This window comes from Crotalus tigris, unplaced genomic scaffold (genome assembly GCF_016545835.1).
Source record: "Crotalus tigris isolate CLP2741 ecotype Arizona unplaced genomic scaffold, ASM1654583v1 scf7180000024338.4412243, whole genome shotgun sequence".
Lineage (NCBI taxonomy): Eukaryota > Metazoa > Chordata > Lepidosauria > Squamata > Viperidae > Crotalus > Crotalus tigris.
In genome coordinates, this window is record NW_024100508.1 from 731,147 (window position 1) to 745,571 (window position 14,425).

At 37.3% G+C, this 14,425-nt stretch overlaps 1 protein-coding gene across 2 annotated transcripts in view; it reads right to left on the reverse strand.

Moving 5' to 3' along the window:
* SEC24D (SEC24 homolog D, COPII coat complex component) overlaps nucleotides 1-14,425 on the reverse strand; it is a 73,045-nt gene that overhangs the window by 23,890 nt on the left and 34,730 nt on the right. For both annotated transcript variants that reach the window (XM_039325553.1, XM_039325552.1), the window contains 2 exons: nucleotides 7,173-7,311; nucleotides 4,000-4,115 (listed from right to left, as the gene is read on the reverse strand). In XM_039325553.1, coding sequence (XP_039181487.1) covers nucleotides 4,000-4,115; nucleotides 7,173-7,311 — 255 coding nt within the window. The remainder of the gene's footprint in view (nucleotides 1-3,999; nucleotides 4,116-7,172; nucleotides 7,312-14,425) is intronic.

Sequence of the window (14,425 nt, forward strand, 5' to 3'; positions counted from 1 at the left end):
AAATAGAAGAAAACAACAGAATAGGGAGGACCAGAGATCTCTTCAAGAAAATTGGAGATATGAAGGGAACGTTTCATGCAAAGATGGGCATGATAAAGGACCAAAATGGCAGAGACCTAACAGAGGCAGAAGAGATTAAGAAGAGATGGCAAAACTACACAGAAGAACTATACAAGAATGAGCTTAACATCCCAGATAACCACAATGAGATGGTCATTGACCTTGAACCAGACATCCTAGAATGTGAGGTGAAATGGGCCTTAGAAAATCTGAGCAACAACAAAGCTAGTGGAGGTGACAGTATTCCAGCTGAGCTATTCAAAATCTTAAAAGACGATGCAGTAAAAGTGCTACACTCAATTTGCCAGCAAATTTGGAAAACTCAACAGTGGCCACAGGATTGGAAAAGGTCAGTTTACATTCCAATTACCAAAGAAAGGCAATGTCCAAAGAATGTTCAAACTATCGCACCATTGCACTCATTTCACATGCTAGTAAAGTTATGCTTAAAATCCTACAAGCTAGACTCCAGCAGTATGTGGATCGAGAACTACCAGAAGTACAGGCAGGATTTCGAAGAGGCAGAGGAACTAGAGATCAAATTGCCAACATACACTGGATCATGGAGAAAGTTAGGGAGTTCCAGAAAAACATCTACTTCTGCTTCATTGACTATGCTAAAGCCTTTGATTGTGTGGATCACAACAAATTGTGGCAAGTTCTTAAAGAGATGGGAATACTAGACCATCTTATTTGTCTCTTGAGAAACCTATATGCGGGTCAAGAAGCAACAGTGAGAACTGGACACGGAACCACTGATTGGTTCAAAATTGGAAAAGGAGTCCGGCAAGGCTGTATACTGTCGCCCTGCCTATTTAACTTATATGCAGAGCACATCATGAGAAAGGCAGGGCTAGATGAATCAAAAGTTGGAATTAAGATTGCCGGGAGAAATATCAACAACCTAAGATATGCAGATGATACCACTCTAATGGCAGAAAGTGAAGAGGAACTAAAGAGCCTCTTGATGCGGGTGAAGAAGGAGAGTGCAAAAGTTGGCTTGAAACTCAACATTAAGAAAACAAAATCATGGCATCCGGCCCTCTCAATTCCTGGCAAATAGATGGGGAAGAAATGGAGGTAGTGACAGATTTTATTTTTCTGGACTCCAAGATCACCTCAGATGGGGACTGCAGCCAAGAAATTAAAAGACGCTTGCTCCTGGGGAGGAAAGCTATGGCAAATCTAGACAGCATACTAAAAAGCAGAGACATCACCCTGCCAACAAAAGTGCATATAGTCCAGGCCATGGTTTTCCCAGTTGCAATGTATGGCTGTGAAAGTTGGACCATAAGAAAGGCTGAGCACCAAAGAATGCTGGAGAAGACTCCTGCGAGTCCCTTGGACTGCAAGGCGTTCAAACCGGTCACTCCTAGAAGCGATCAATCCCAACTATTCTTTAGAAGGCCAGATCCTGAAGTTGAAACTCAAATTCTTTGGCCACCTAATGAGAAGGAAGGACTCACTGGAGAAGGGCCTAATGCTGGGAAAGATTGAGGGCAATAGAAGAATGGGACGACAGAGAATGAGATGGCTGGATGGAGTCACTGAAGCAGTAGGTGTGAACTTAAATGGATTCTAGAAGATGGTAGAGGACAGGAAGACCTGGAGGAACGTTGTCCATGGGGTCGCGATGGGTCGGACATGACTTCGCAATTAACAACAACAACAATATCACCTTGTTTAAGTTACAAGGCACAAGGGATTAAAGGGTAAGAAAATACATTTATGATAAAATCTCCTGTTCCTCCACCTACATGTGGAATGTTCTCATATATTTATTCACTTGTATATGTTCTATATGTGCATGTATAAATGTTCCCTACAGTCTGGAGTTGTGAAATGTTCTCATGTTCTACACTTTTATTTCATTCTGAGAGCAGAAGTATCTTATGAACTTAAAGTACTAATAATATTAATCAAAGTTTAAGCAGGCAAAAATGTGTTTGTCAGGTCTTCTCTGAAGAAAACACTCAGCATTAAGACAATTTATGAGAAACTCTTGAGGATATCAGCTATCCACTGCAAGCACTCATAAGTCATCTTTGCTTCAGGAACATAAACATGATAAATAACATTCCCTCTGCTCCAATCCAACACAGATTATTCTGGGAAGTCAAATATAAAGTTAGAAAAGACTCCCTTTATCTTTCAAATAATGATCCTCAACTCTTAGCAGGAGCAGAATGCTTTATGAAAACTACTTCCTGTGCCCTAAGTAATTCATAAAGCTCGTCTTTATATTCATAGGTTAATTGCTGAAAATAAAAAGAAGGCAATAAGAATGCAACTCCAAGTAATTGCAACATAAGCCATGTTAACAATAATGATGTTTCTTCTCCTTTCAGTTGTAGAGAAAACGATGTCAGCACATCACTCAGAGAAATAAGGGAACTGCAGAAATTTACGAGGAGATCTGAGTTTTAAAAAGTTTTTCTACCCAATTTCCAAACATAAAGCACCTATCTGTATATTAAACTCTACCTATATATTTATTATCATGGTTGATATTTCTACATATTTATCATCAATAAACACCTCAGATATTGAGGTGGAGTATTCAAATATCTTCCTTCAAATTATAAATTCTCTACACTAGTGAGAAAGTTTTCAACATGAAATATCAGTTATAAAAGAAGTATGGACAATTGGTCATTCAGCTTAACTATGAACACTTTTACAAACTGGACAGAAAAAAACAATCCTACAAAGCTTTATCCATGAGGATTATCCAGAAACACATGTAAGTTCATCATATAGACTGTAAAATGATAGGTTGAGGAGAATTTAAAGGTCATCCGATCCACTCCTTGCTCAGTGGAGGATTCATTACTGCATCTCGAACAGAAAACTATCCAGAATTTATTTGAAGACTTCTAGCAAATGATAACATTCCACTTCATATGGTAGCCTGTTCTACTGACTGACAATTCTATATTGTCTCTTATTCTATATATATTGTCTCTTAATCTATATCTCCTCCTAATGGGCTGGGCTGATTTTAGTCTAAGGTTAAGGCTGAGTAGGCACTGTCACAGGATTATAAAACTTAAGGGGGGGCAATGCCACCCCTTCTTTGAAATCATTCTAAAAATCCAAATCTTCACATCAGTGCAAGGTGGCATTATCAAACAATATAGCTATTGTCATATACTTTTCAACTGGCATTTCAATGGCTTTTTTTTCTAGATTCTTCACTATCTTAGTAGCCCTACTCTATCCAATTAGTCACAGTCCTGTCTGAACTGAGGTGCCCAGAACTGAACGCTGAGCAGAGCAGAACAATCATTTACATTGATCTTGACCATATGGTCCTTTTTATGGCACCCAACATAGCATTTGATTCTTAGCAGCCACATCACACAGGTTGCTCATATTAACTTTTTGACTCATGTGGTCAAAATGGAGAACCAGACTCTTTACAGATGTGCTTTGAAACATCAGAGATTCCAAGACAAATCAATGGGGGAACTGAGCTTACCAGGTTATCAGGTTACAGGTATAGTGGCTATATTCAATAAAAAATGGATAAACCTGGTTAGCTTTAAGCCCAATTAGATTTTATGAGACTTAATGTACTCTATAAAGTGAGTCAATTTATAATAGTGTTCTGTGCAAATACAAAAAAAAAAAACCTAAAAGAACCAATTTGGCAATCATATTAAGCATGTAACATGAGCAGATTAATTATACAGCTGTAAAAAACTAAAAATATGGATTTTTCCTCAAAACAAATTTCTTAGGGAAAAATAGGAAAATTGTATTATATTAACATAATTTACCATATTTATTTTTATTTGGATTGTATTTCATATTGATCTGGGTGTAGATTTTAATTTTAAAGCAAGAAGTAACGCTGCACTCTTTCTACAGATATAATCTGTAAATCTCCCTGATTTAGCACATGTCACAATTTTTTCCATGCTGAATCAGACTTACCTTGCAATAATCTAAAGTAGCAACATACTCATATGATCCAAGTGATAGCTCTGGTCTTTCATAGTGGTCTATTCTTCTACCAATGTGATCCAGATGTTGAAAATAAAATGGAGGAACTAAAAAAAGAGGGGGGGTTACTTTCTCTTTTAGTTCAACAGAAATAACCACATAAAATCTTGGAATATAGTTCTGAAAGTGATAATACCTGACATGTAATAGATTTTACATGAAAGGAGCAGTGTTGCAAGGGATGGAATTCTTTGTATTGGTTTTACTTTACAACAATTGTTAGCGAAGATGAAACCTCTTCTAATACAAGTTCACATTTCCAACCAAATATATCCCCCTTAAAGAAATTTCTTTTCCATATTCATCTTGTCTCATCCATATTCTTTCTGTCAATCTAATCACACAACTTATAGTTTTAGGATTTGAGAGTTTCAGTCTGTCAATATGCTGTCTATCCACTGAGGTACACATTACACAAGCAAACCCATATCTTTGATGTTACTCCATTTTATATTGTTTTTTCTCTGACCACTTACACGAAGTTTCTTACTGGCCATGTCAGCATTTGCATGTTACATACTTGCAATAGCCATTGCAGCAGCTTTCAGTATAGTAATTGCATTTCCTTTAGAATATGCTAAAGTGCAAAGGGAGGGGAGAAGAAAAGAACTGGGAGAGATAGAATTGTCAATAAAAGTATTGGAAAAGGACTGATCCTGCACCTCAAAAGAACCCAAGAAATTTTTGTTCACTGTGGGAAAAGCAAAGAGGGGCTGCCTCTACATTTTTGCTTATCTGGTGCAATTAGAGTTTAAGGATTTGAAAAGAAAAAGGGCATTCCTTAGATCTGTCCTTGAGGAAAAGCAGCTTGCTGGCAGTAGACAGCAACTGGGAAAAAAAATCAGCACACCCGCCAAGATGCAAAAAATGTAGTGGAACAATTCATCTTACACTGTATTATTTCATATGTGTAAATAACACAGATAAATAATGGCTGTGAAAAAGCAATGGCTCTCAGATCTCACTGTTCACTGTAGAAACATCTGACCTCCTCCAACATTTATAAAATACACATTAGTGCACACAGTCTTTCTGTTATGAACCCAGCAAATACTTTGCACAAAGTTTCAGATTTAAGTTAGAACCATACTTTGGAGTACAAATGTATCACCTATATCTCACTCCTTAGTTGTTAAGTGGGAGGCTTCTGTGAACCTGGAACTAAACTCACTATTATTTTACTATGGCCATCATTTTCTCCACAAGATTGGAGAAAATGAAAAGGCTTGTTCTCCTGCTTACGATGAAAATCAGAGTGCAAAAAACAGCATAACAAAAAGAATATTTCGGGCATGCAAACAACTCTGGTTGTAAATGGCAACATCAGTCTAAATGTTTGATAGCTCACTGTTATATACATTTGTGAGAACTTTCTGCTGAATAAACAGTCCCAGCAGCCAACTGCCTTCCCTTTCCTTCCAGAGATTAAGCTTTGAGGCAAATAAGAGTTGGCATAAGTCTTTTAAGGTTCATGTTTCACAGCTGAAAAGATTACTGTATTAGGGAAAGCTTTGTGGCACTTTGATCCAGCTGAGGAAATCCAACTAGATGCAAGCATCTTGAAAAAGGCATTCTAGCAAAGCCTTGGGACTCAGCCAGAAGCTCAGGAACTTATATTTATGAGTCACATGCAGTTGTACTTGGACAAATATGGCATGGCATCTACTGTTCAAAGCAACTCCAGTCATAGTAAAATTAATTGATGTTTTAACCATGGTAGTCCTCTGATATAAAGTGAGGCAAAGTCCTTAATATTTATTTTTCTAAATGGTTCAAAAATGTATTTAAATCTATATAGAAAACAGTTTGATTTAATTATAATAATACCTTTCCTTTTCTGCCTATTTTAATGAAACGTACACAGAGCATAAAATTCACAGCTATTATTTTACAGAAGTGATCTTATAGAAAAATTCAAGTACTTTTCTAAATATAAAAGATTAACTGTTCTTGCTGTTCTTTGTTGAGCATACCCAGTACATGTATCTATATATCTTAGGGAAAGCCTTTGAATCTTTTCTATGCATGTCAAAATGGAACATTCTGCTTATATACGGAAGCAGTTACAAACGTTTCTAGCTTATCTTTAAGGGTTGTTCTAATCTTCATAGAAAACAACAGATAAGCTGTTTTGTGTTTTGTCTTTTCAATATGAAATATTTCCACATAATTCCTAGAGCAAAGACTGAATGACTCTATTGCATATTTTCAACTGCCAGAATAATACAAGGCTTTGAAAAGTCTACCTTCAATCAGGCAATGCTGGAATCTTTTCAGTGGACAAATTCAAAATTTCAGTTCATATGAAGTGAAATGTTTAAGCAAAATACCAATTCATTCTGGCAGGATACTGATTCTTACTTTAAGATTGCAATTTTATACCTACATGTCTTGTGGTAATCCACAAGTATACACTTTTGGAAAATCTGGCATAAGATTTGACTATAATGTATATTTTCTTATTGGAATAGAAATAAAAAGACGCTGAGAAGAGAATAGGGCAGAGACTGGAAAAAGTTCAGCAGAGTTTTCCAATGGCCCTTATTTGAGTAGAAGATTAGCATGCACATCTAATCTTCATTTCCTTTGGTCTTTTTTAATTGATCTTTCCTTCATTCTCTGGAACCACAGAGTTGGAAAGGGCCAATTATGTCATCATGTCCAACCCTGTACTCAATTCATGAATCCAAATTAAGAATCCCTGAAATATATTATCCAGCCTACATTTGAACAAATAATAAATGCAAAAGTAGTTCTTTGGTCAGGGATGCTCCATTTTAAAGACAATTGCAAAAATCAGAAATAGTCATAATTTGCAAGCAATAGCTTTATTCAAAAGACAAGAACTGCATTAAAATATATTTAACCATCTTTGCTCTTCAGCATTATCTCTGGAAACAGAACTGAGATACACAAATTCATCTACGCTAGATGAGATTTCCATATAAGTGACACATTTTTTAAGAAACAGTATTTCCATTTGGAATAAAGTGAAAGAAACGCGTTCTAGGTGTTTTCTTTTTAATTAACTATTTTAAAATTTCTTTGGGGAATGAGTTTTCTATAATTTCAAAAATGACAACCAGAAAACCAATGCTACTTACCATCATTCACACAGCTACAAAATCCACACTGATATTTTCTTCCTCCCTCAATGAACTGCATGAAGGGGCACATGTAAGCTTTGCATCGATTGCATCGAATTGGTCCATTTTCCCCATGGTTTACCAGATAAAGTGGTGTCTGCAGGGATTTTTAAAAAAATGGTGATGCAAATTGAATAGGTCAGTATCCTGGCTATAGATAGGGTCACTGGTTTCATATTAATATGAGGGAGCTTTTAAACTACCAGTTTTCTTAATGAATTTGAATCCTGTATGCTTTCTTTTAATGTTTTGTAATTTACAGTACTGCTCTTGTTGATTAATTGAATCAATATGAAATATAACTACATGCATCAATACTTCACAATGTAAAAGTAGCTTTGAAGTAGCTTTAAAAACACTTACATTATTCTTAACTAACACAAATCATATATCGGTCAAGCTTTTCTTATGGGAGAGTTCAGTACAAATCTTTCCCACTAAAAAGAATGGGATTTGAAAGCACATAATTTTGGACTGAATCTATCTACTGTAAACAAAAATTAGAGCAATTAATTGTATATAATTGCATAGTATAACAAAGTGACAACATTTATTCAGAAATAAGTACCATAGTAATGACAAGGTTTTTACTAAGAAGGTGCAATGTACTTATGAATATATAAATAGCAATAACCATAGCACTTAAGACTTATATACCACTTCATAGTGCTTTATTGCACTTTCTGAGCAGTTTACAAATGTCAGCATATTGCCTCCACAAATATGGGTCCTCATTTTATCAACCTCAGAAGGATGGAAGGCTAACTCTGCCCACTGCCAGGAATCAACCTTGAGCTAGACTGGGTTGATTCCTGGCAGTGGGCAGAGTTAGCCTGCAATTAGCATTCTAACCACTGTGTCACAACAGCTCCTAAATATTTTATCAATATAATCTTTAATACATTACACGCACAAGGAACAGTAAAATCTTATTTCAATAGATTAATTTGAGGAAGAGAATGTTCATTATTCAGAAATATCTTAACAGAAATCCTAATTAATAGGGATAAAGTGGTTGAGGGAGTGGAAGTTGGAGGAACTTTGAGGGAGAGTGACTATGTCATACTAGAATTCACCATAATGCAGGCATAAATGACTGAACAAAGTTAGATTGCACATTTAGAGCTTCCGGTTCTGGTTTCGTGGCGGTGCGGTCGAGCAAAGGGCATCGTCCCTTTACCGATCGAATTTCCCCTGCCGGTAGACCCCTTAGAGGGTCAAAAAGATGCTCTGGAGGAGCGTCTACCATTGAAGAGGCTTCTCAGATAGTTGCAGAGGAGCGGTGGCATCCTCTGTGCACCAAGTATCTCCTTTGGGCCGACAGGGTAAAGATCGGCCAGTAAAATGGCTGATCATTTAGCTGCGCCAACCGTAAGCCATAAGATCATCTAAGCAAGCAGACCCACCGTGGAAGATTCGGTGAGATTTTTTTTTTAACCTCTATTTTCTTTTTCTTTTTTTCCTGTGAAAAGTTTTTTTTTTCTGGAATTATTCCCCTTTTTGTTGAAGCGGCGTTTTAAATGGGGGAAGAGAAGCTTAAGAAAAGGACAAAACCTATTTTTGTTTTAATGGCTGATTCTATTTTTGAATATGTTGGAGCCCCAAAAAAATTTCTTTTAGAGAGACTTAAGAGGCTATGCATTTGGAGAGTATTATTTTTTCTTATTTTTTTATGTTTTCCGAAAAGACTGATTATTTGATTAACTTTGAGTACTCATTGGGGGACATCTTCTGCTGAAACTACGTATCGCTCTTGCTATTTTTTTTTCTTTTCTCTTGGAATTTTCATAAAGGAAATAAACTAAGAAACTTGGGAGGAGATGGATATTGAATGACTGTGTTTAAATATAGTCTCCTCCAAAAAGAGAATGTCTTCAAATATGATAAAAATGGAGGAAACCCGTTCAGACTCTATTTATAAATATATTTTGGATAAAATTTTAGAAAACACGGAGATGATAATTGCTTGTAAAAAGGAGATTTCTTTGCATCGACAAAGTCAAGCACAAGCTTTAAGTGAAATTGTAGTTTGTATTCAAAAGACTTGCTCTCAGCTTACTGAGACAGAAGAAGCAAATGTACAGTTGGATTTACAATCGATACTGGGAATAAGCCTTGATATAAATGGTCAGATGACCTATAATATGGAAATGGAGGAGCTTACTTGAGAAGGTCAAGCTGATTTGCAGATGCCATTTGACTTTCTGAGAGAGGGAAAACTATTGGAAGAAGACCAAAACTTGACTAAAGAGGACCATACCAAAAAAAGGATTCCAACTAAAGTTTATGCAACATTGAAAAAGATAGGAAATGACGTTTTGGCACGAGCTTTTCAGAATGACTATAACTCTTATACCAGCCTAAGAAAATGGATAATGGGAGATCTCTTGATCCTATGCATAGTGTGGCAGGAGATAATGGTAGAGCTATTTGCGGAACTAGAGACTCGACTATGGAAACCTATTTGGAATAGAAGGAAACCCAGAATAAGATATAAATATTAAATTTGAGATGATAATTATGGATGGTAAAGGTTTTATAGTGATTTGGACTGTTTTGGATTTGGTTTGTGTTAAATGGGAGGCTATTATGAAATGATTTAGAATTTTATACTGAAGTATAGCAAGAATATGTGTTCTTTTTTTGTGTGTATGTTTTTCTTTTTTTCTTTTCCCATTTGTGGTTTTTGTTTTGGAATGAGATGGAATTAATAACTGGAGAATTATTGAAAAAGAATAGAAATATAGTTGAGAAATGTAGGAATTTAGTTTTGGAGCTAATATGCTTAAATAAGAGAAATTTGGGGGCCCTGAAATACTTAAGCAATTAGGTTAGCTTAAATTTAAATATTTGGAAAAATTAATAAAGTTTAAAACAGGATCTTTGGGATAGATAAGGAGCTTTCATAAAAGATTATTGACTAATGAAATTTATATCTGGCAATATACTTAATGAAAATCTGTGTTAGAAATGTACTAATGAGATTCCAATATATATTAATGAATGAATTTAATTGAATTTAATTGATTATAATTTCTACATAGATAGAGAGGGAAGTTTTAAGAAATATTGTGTGAATTGTATACTTATAACGTTATTGTTTTGTCTTTGTAATTGACCACCATATCTCCACGCTGGTTCTTAAGCTTCTGTTGGTATAAAATGGAAAAATAATAAAAATTGTTTTAAAAAAAGTTAGATCAGTGTCTTAGATTTTAACAAACTAACAGGGAAAAAGGAAGGATTCCATGGATGGAAATCCTACAAGAAAAAACAGTTCAGGATCCATGGCAACCTCTGAAAAATGAAATACTAAAGACCTAAACAAATACAATACCACAGAGAAAGATAAACAAAATATACCAGAGCTCTCTGACAAAAATGAATAATGTATAAAAAATGAAAACAGGTTCTACATTTAGGCAAGAAAAACCAAATGTACAGGTATAGTATAGGGGGTACCTTGCTCAACAGTAGTAACTGTGAGAGGGATCTCGGAGTCCTAGTGGACAATCACTTAAATATGAGCCAGCAGTGTGCTGCAGCTGCCAAAAAGGCCAACACAGTGCTGGGCTGCATTAACAGAGGGATAGAATCAAAATCACGTGAAGTATTAATACCACTTTACAATGCCTTGGTAAGGCCACACTTGGAATACTGCATCCAGTTTTGGTCACCACAATGTAAAAAAGATGCTGAGACTCTAGAAAGAGTACAGAGAAGAGCAACAAAGATGATTAGGGGACTGGAGGCTAAAATGTATAAGGAACGGTTGCTGGAATTTGGTATATCTAGTTTAACGAAGAGAAGGACAAGGGGGGACATGATAGCAGTGTTCCAATATCTCAGGGGGTGCCACAAAGAAGAGGGAGTCAAGCTATTCTCCAAGGCGCCTGAAGGCAGGACAAGAAGCAATGGATGAAAACTGATCAAGGAGAGAAGCAACCTAGAACTAAGGAGAAACTTCCTGACAGTTAGAATAATTAACCAATGGAACAACCTGCCTCCAGAAGCGGTAATTGCTCCAATACTGGAAGTTTTTAAGAAGACACTGGACAACCATTTGTCCGAAATGGTATAGGGTTTCCTGCCTGAGCAGGGGGTTGGACTCGATGACCTCCAAGGTCGCTTCCAACTTTATTATTATTATTATGGATCATCGCACAGTCAGCCAGATGTTCAGACTGGATTTGGCATTTTGTCTACCTATCGAGTCCTTACCCAGGACCTGGGATAGGAAGATGTGGATGTTTGATGGTATTACAGATATCGTCGCAGGATGGAAGCAGTTCCTAATAAGGCCGCCTTTTGCAATTGACTAATAGTGAATTTGTCAATGCCAATTGTGTTCAAGTGGTGCTCCAGTTGTTTGGGATTGCACCCAAGGAGCCTATGACTATTGGTACTACCCTTGCTTGCTTTTGCCACAGTCTTTCTATTTCTATTTGTAGGTCTTTGTATTTTGTTATCTTCTCCAGTTCTTTCTCGTCTATTCTGCTGTCTCCAGGCACTGCCATGTCCACTATCCCGACTTTTTTGTCTTTCTTATCGACAATTGTTAAGTCTGGGGTGTTATGTTGCAGGTTCTTGTCTGTTTGAATTCTGAAGTCCCAGAGCAGTTTAATTTTATCATTTTCTATGACTTTCTCTATTTTATGATCCCACTAGTTTTTGCTTACAGGCAAATGATATTTTTTGCAGATCTTCCAATGCACCATTGTTGCTACTTTGTCATGCCGCTGCTTGTAATCAGTCTGTGCAATCTTCTTGCAACAGCTTACCAAGTGGTCCCCTGTTTCTTCAGCTTCTTTGCATAGGCGGCACTTACTGTCTGTTGCTGTCTTCTCAATTTTGACTTTGTATGCATTTGTCCTTAAGGCTTGGTCTTGTGCAGCCAGAATTAGTCCCTCGGTCTCTTTCTTCAATTTTCCTGCTCTTAGCCATTGCTAGGTCTTATTATTATCTGCTTTTCCAGCTATTTTTTTCACGTATTGGCCATGTAGTGCTTTGTCTTCCCATGCCTCTATTCTGTTCTTCATTTGGTCTTTCTTGTAGGCCATTTTGGTCTCTCCAGTAGTTAGTAAGCCTTCCTGATATACTAATTTCAGTGCATCTTCATCATTGTTCTTCAGATATTCTTCCAAAGCCATTTTTTCTTCTTCAACCATCTGATGTTCTTGTAGCATTCCACGCCCACCTATTTGCCTTGGTAGATGTCAATGTCAATGTCACTGCGTAGATGAAGGGCATGATTCATTGTCATTATTTTTCTGGTCTGCCTATCCATTGCTCTTAGTTCTGCTTGAGTCCAGTCCACTATTCCAGCTGTGTACCTAATGACTGGAATTGCCCAGGTGTTGTTGTTGTTGTTGTTGTTATTGTTATATAAGTAAAACATAATATAAGCAAATAGCCCAAAATTGCTGGGATGGAATCAGAAAGGCTAAGGCTCAGAATCAACTAAGACTTGCAACAAATGACAAAAAAGGTTCTTACAATATATAAGGAACAAGAAAAAAAACATAGTGATGATAGATCCACTAATGTGAGAAATTCAGAAAATTTCTCACATTAGTGGATCTATCATCACTATGTCTTTTTTCTTGTTAGTTTCTTCTTAGTTCTAGGTTGCTTCTCTCTTTGATTAGTTTCCATCCGTTGCTTCTTGTCTTATCTTCAGGTGCTTTGGAGAATGGCTTGACTCCCTCTTCTTTGTGGTAACCCGTGAGATATTGGAACACTGCTATCATTCACCCCTCGTCCTTCTCTTCATTAAACTAGACATACCCAATTCCAGCAACTGTTCCATATATGTTTTATCCTCCAGTCCCCTAATCATCTTTGTTGCTCTTCTCTGTACTTTTTCTTGAGTCTCAACATCTTTTTTGGTGCAGAGAAGAGTAACAATAAAGGATCTGGAGGCTAAATCATATGATGAATAGTTAAGAGAAGTAGGTATGCCTAACTTAACAAAGAGATGGATTAGGAGTGACAGGATAACTGTCTACTAATACTTGAGGAGTAGTTACAAAAAAGAGGGGTCAAGTTATTCTCCAAAGCATCTGAGGGTAGGACAAGAAGCAATGGGTAGAACTTTATTAAGGGGAGATCTAATGTGGAACTAAGGAGAAATTTTCTGACAGTAAGAACAATTAATCAATGGAAGAGCTTGCCTCTTGGAGTTATTAATACTCCATCACTGGATGTCTTCAACAAAAGATTGGACAGCCATTTGTCCAGGATGAAATAAGATCTACTGTCTTGGTTAAGGTATTGGACTAGAACAGGGCTTTTCAAACTTTTCACCCATTGTACCACTTTTAAGATATGGCAATTATCCGAATACCACCAGTCACCTAGCAAGGTGTCAAAAACTTGATGACAAAAAAAAAAAGGAAAAAAGTGATAAAGTACAGGTAGTCCTTGACTTACAACAGTTCACTTAGTGACTGTTCGAAGTTACAATGGCACTGAAAAAAGTGCCCCCCAAGCCCCGAGCAAGACAGCGCCCAGCGGTGCTCTTCCTCCTGTCCAAGGTTTTAATTGTTGTGAGCATTTCTGTTGAAGATTGGCAGAGGGGGTGGGGTGGGGGTGTTTGGTTTTTATTCCCCCTGTCTGATGGGTGGTTGCAGCAGGTTTTGGTCACTTCATATGACCCTGAGACATTGTGACCGTCATAAATATGAATCAATTGCCAAGAATCTGAATGTAAATCACAAGACCCTGGAGATGCTGCAACATTCCAGCTGATCGGCGCTTCTTCTGGGCTCAGCAAAAGTGCCAGGATCAGTGCTGCTTTCCAGCTGATTGGTGCTTCTTCAGAGCTCAACAGAAGCATCAGGATCAGCGCCGAGTTCCAGCTGGAGCCTGGTGCTGATCCTGGCGCTTCCACTGAGCCCTGACAGCCCCGAAGAAGCGCCGATCAGCTGAAAAGCAGCATTGATCCTGGCACTTCTGCTGAGCTCTGACAGCCCTGCAGCTTCAGCCATCTCTCGCTCAGGCTTGCATGTTGCTGCCACCCGTTCAGCTCATTCCCCTCCCCCGCTACTACTTTTCTAGGATGGTCGCGTACCACCTGCCAGGTGCCAATGTACCACAGGTGATACCCATACCACTGGTTGAAACACCCTGGACTAGAAAACCTCCAAGATCCCTTCCAGCCCTATGATTCTATGTAATTCTAACTGAAGAATCAGGTATCACAAGGATTT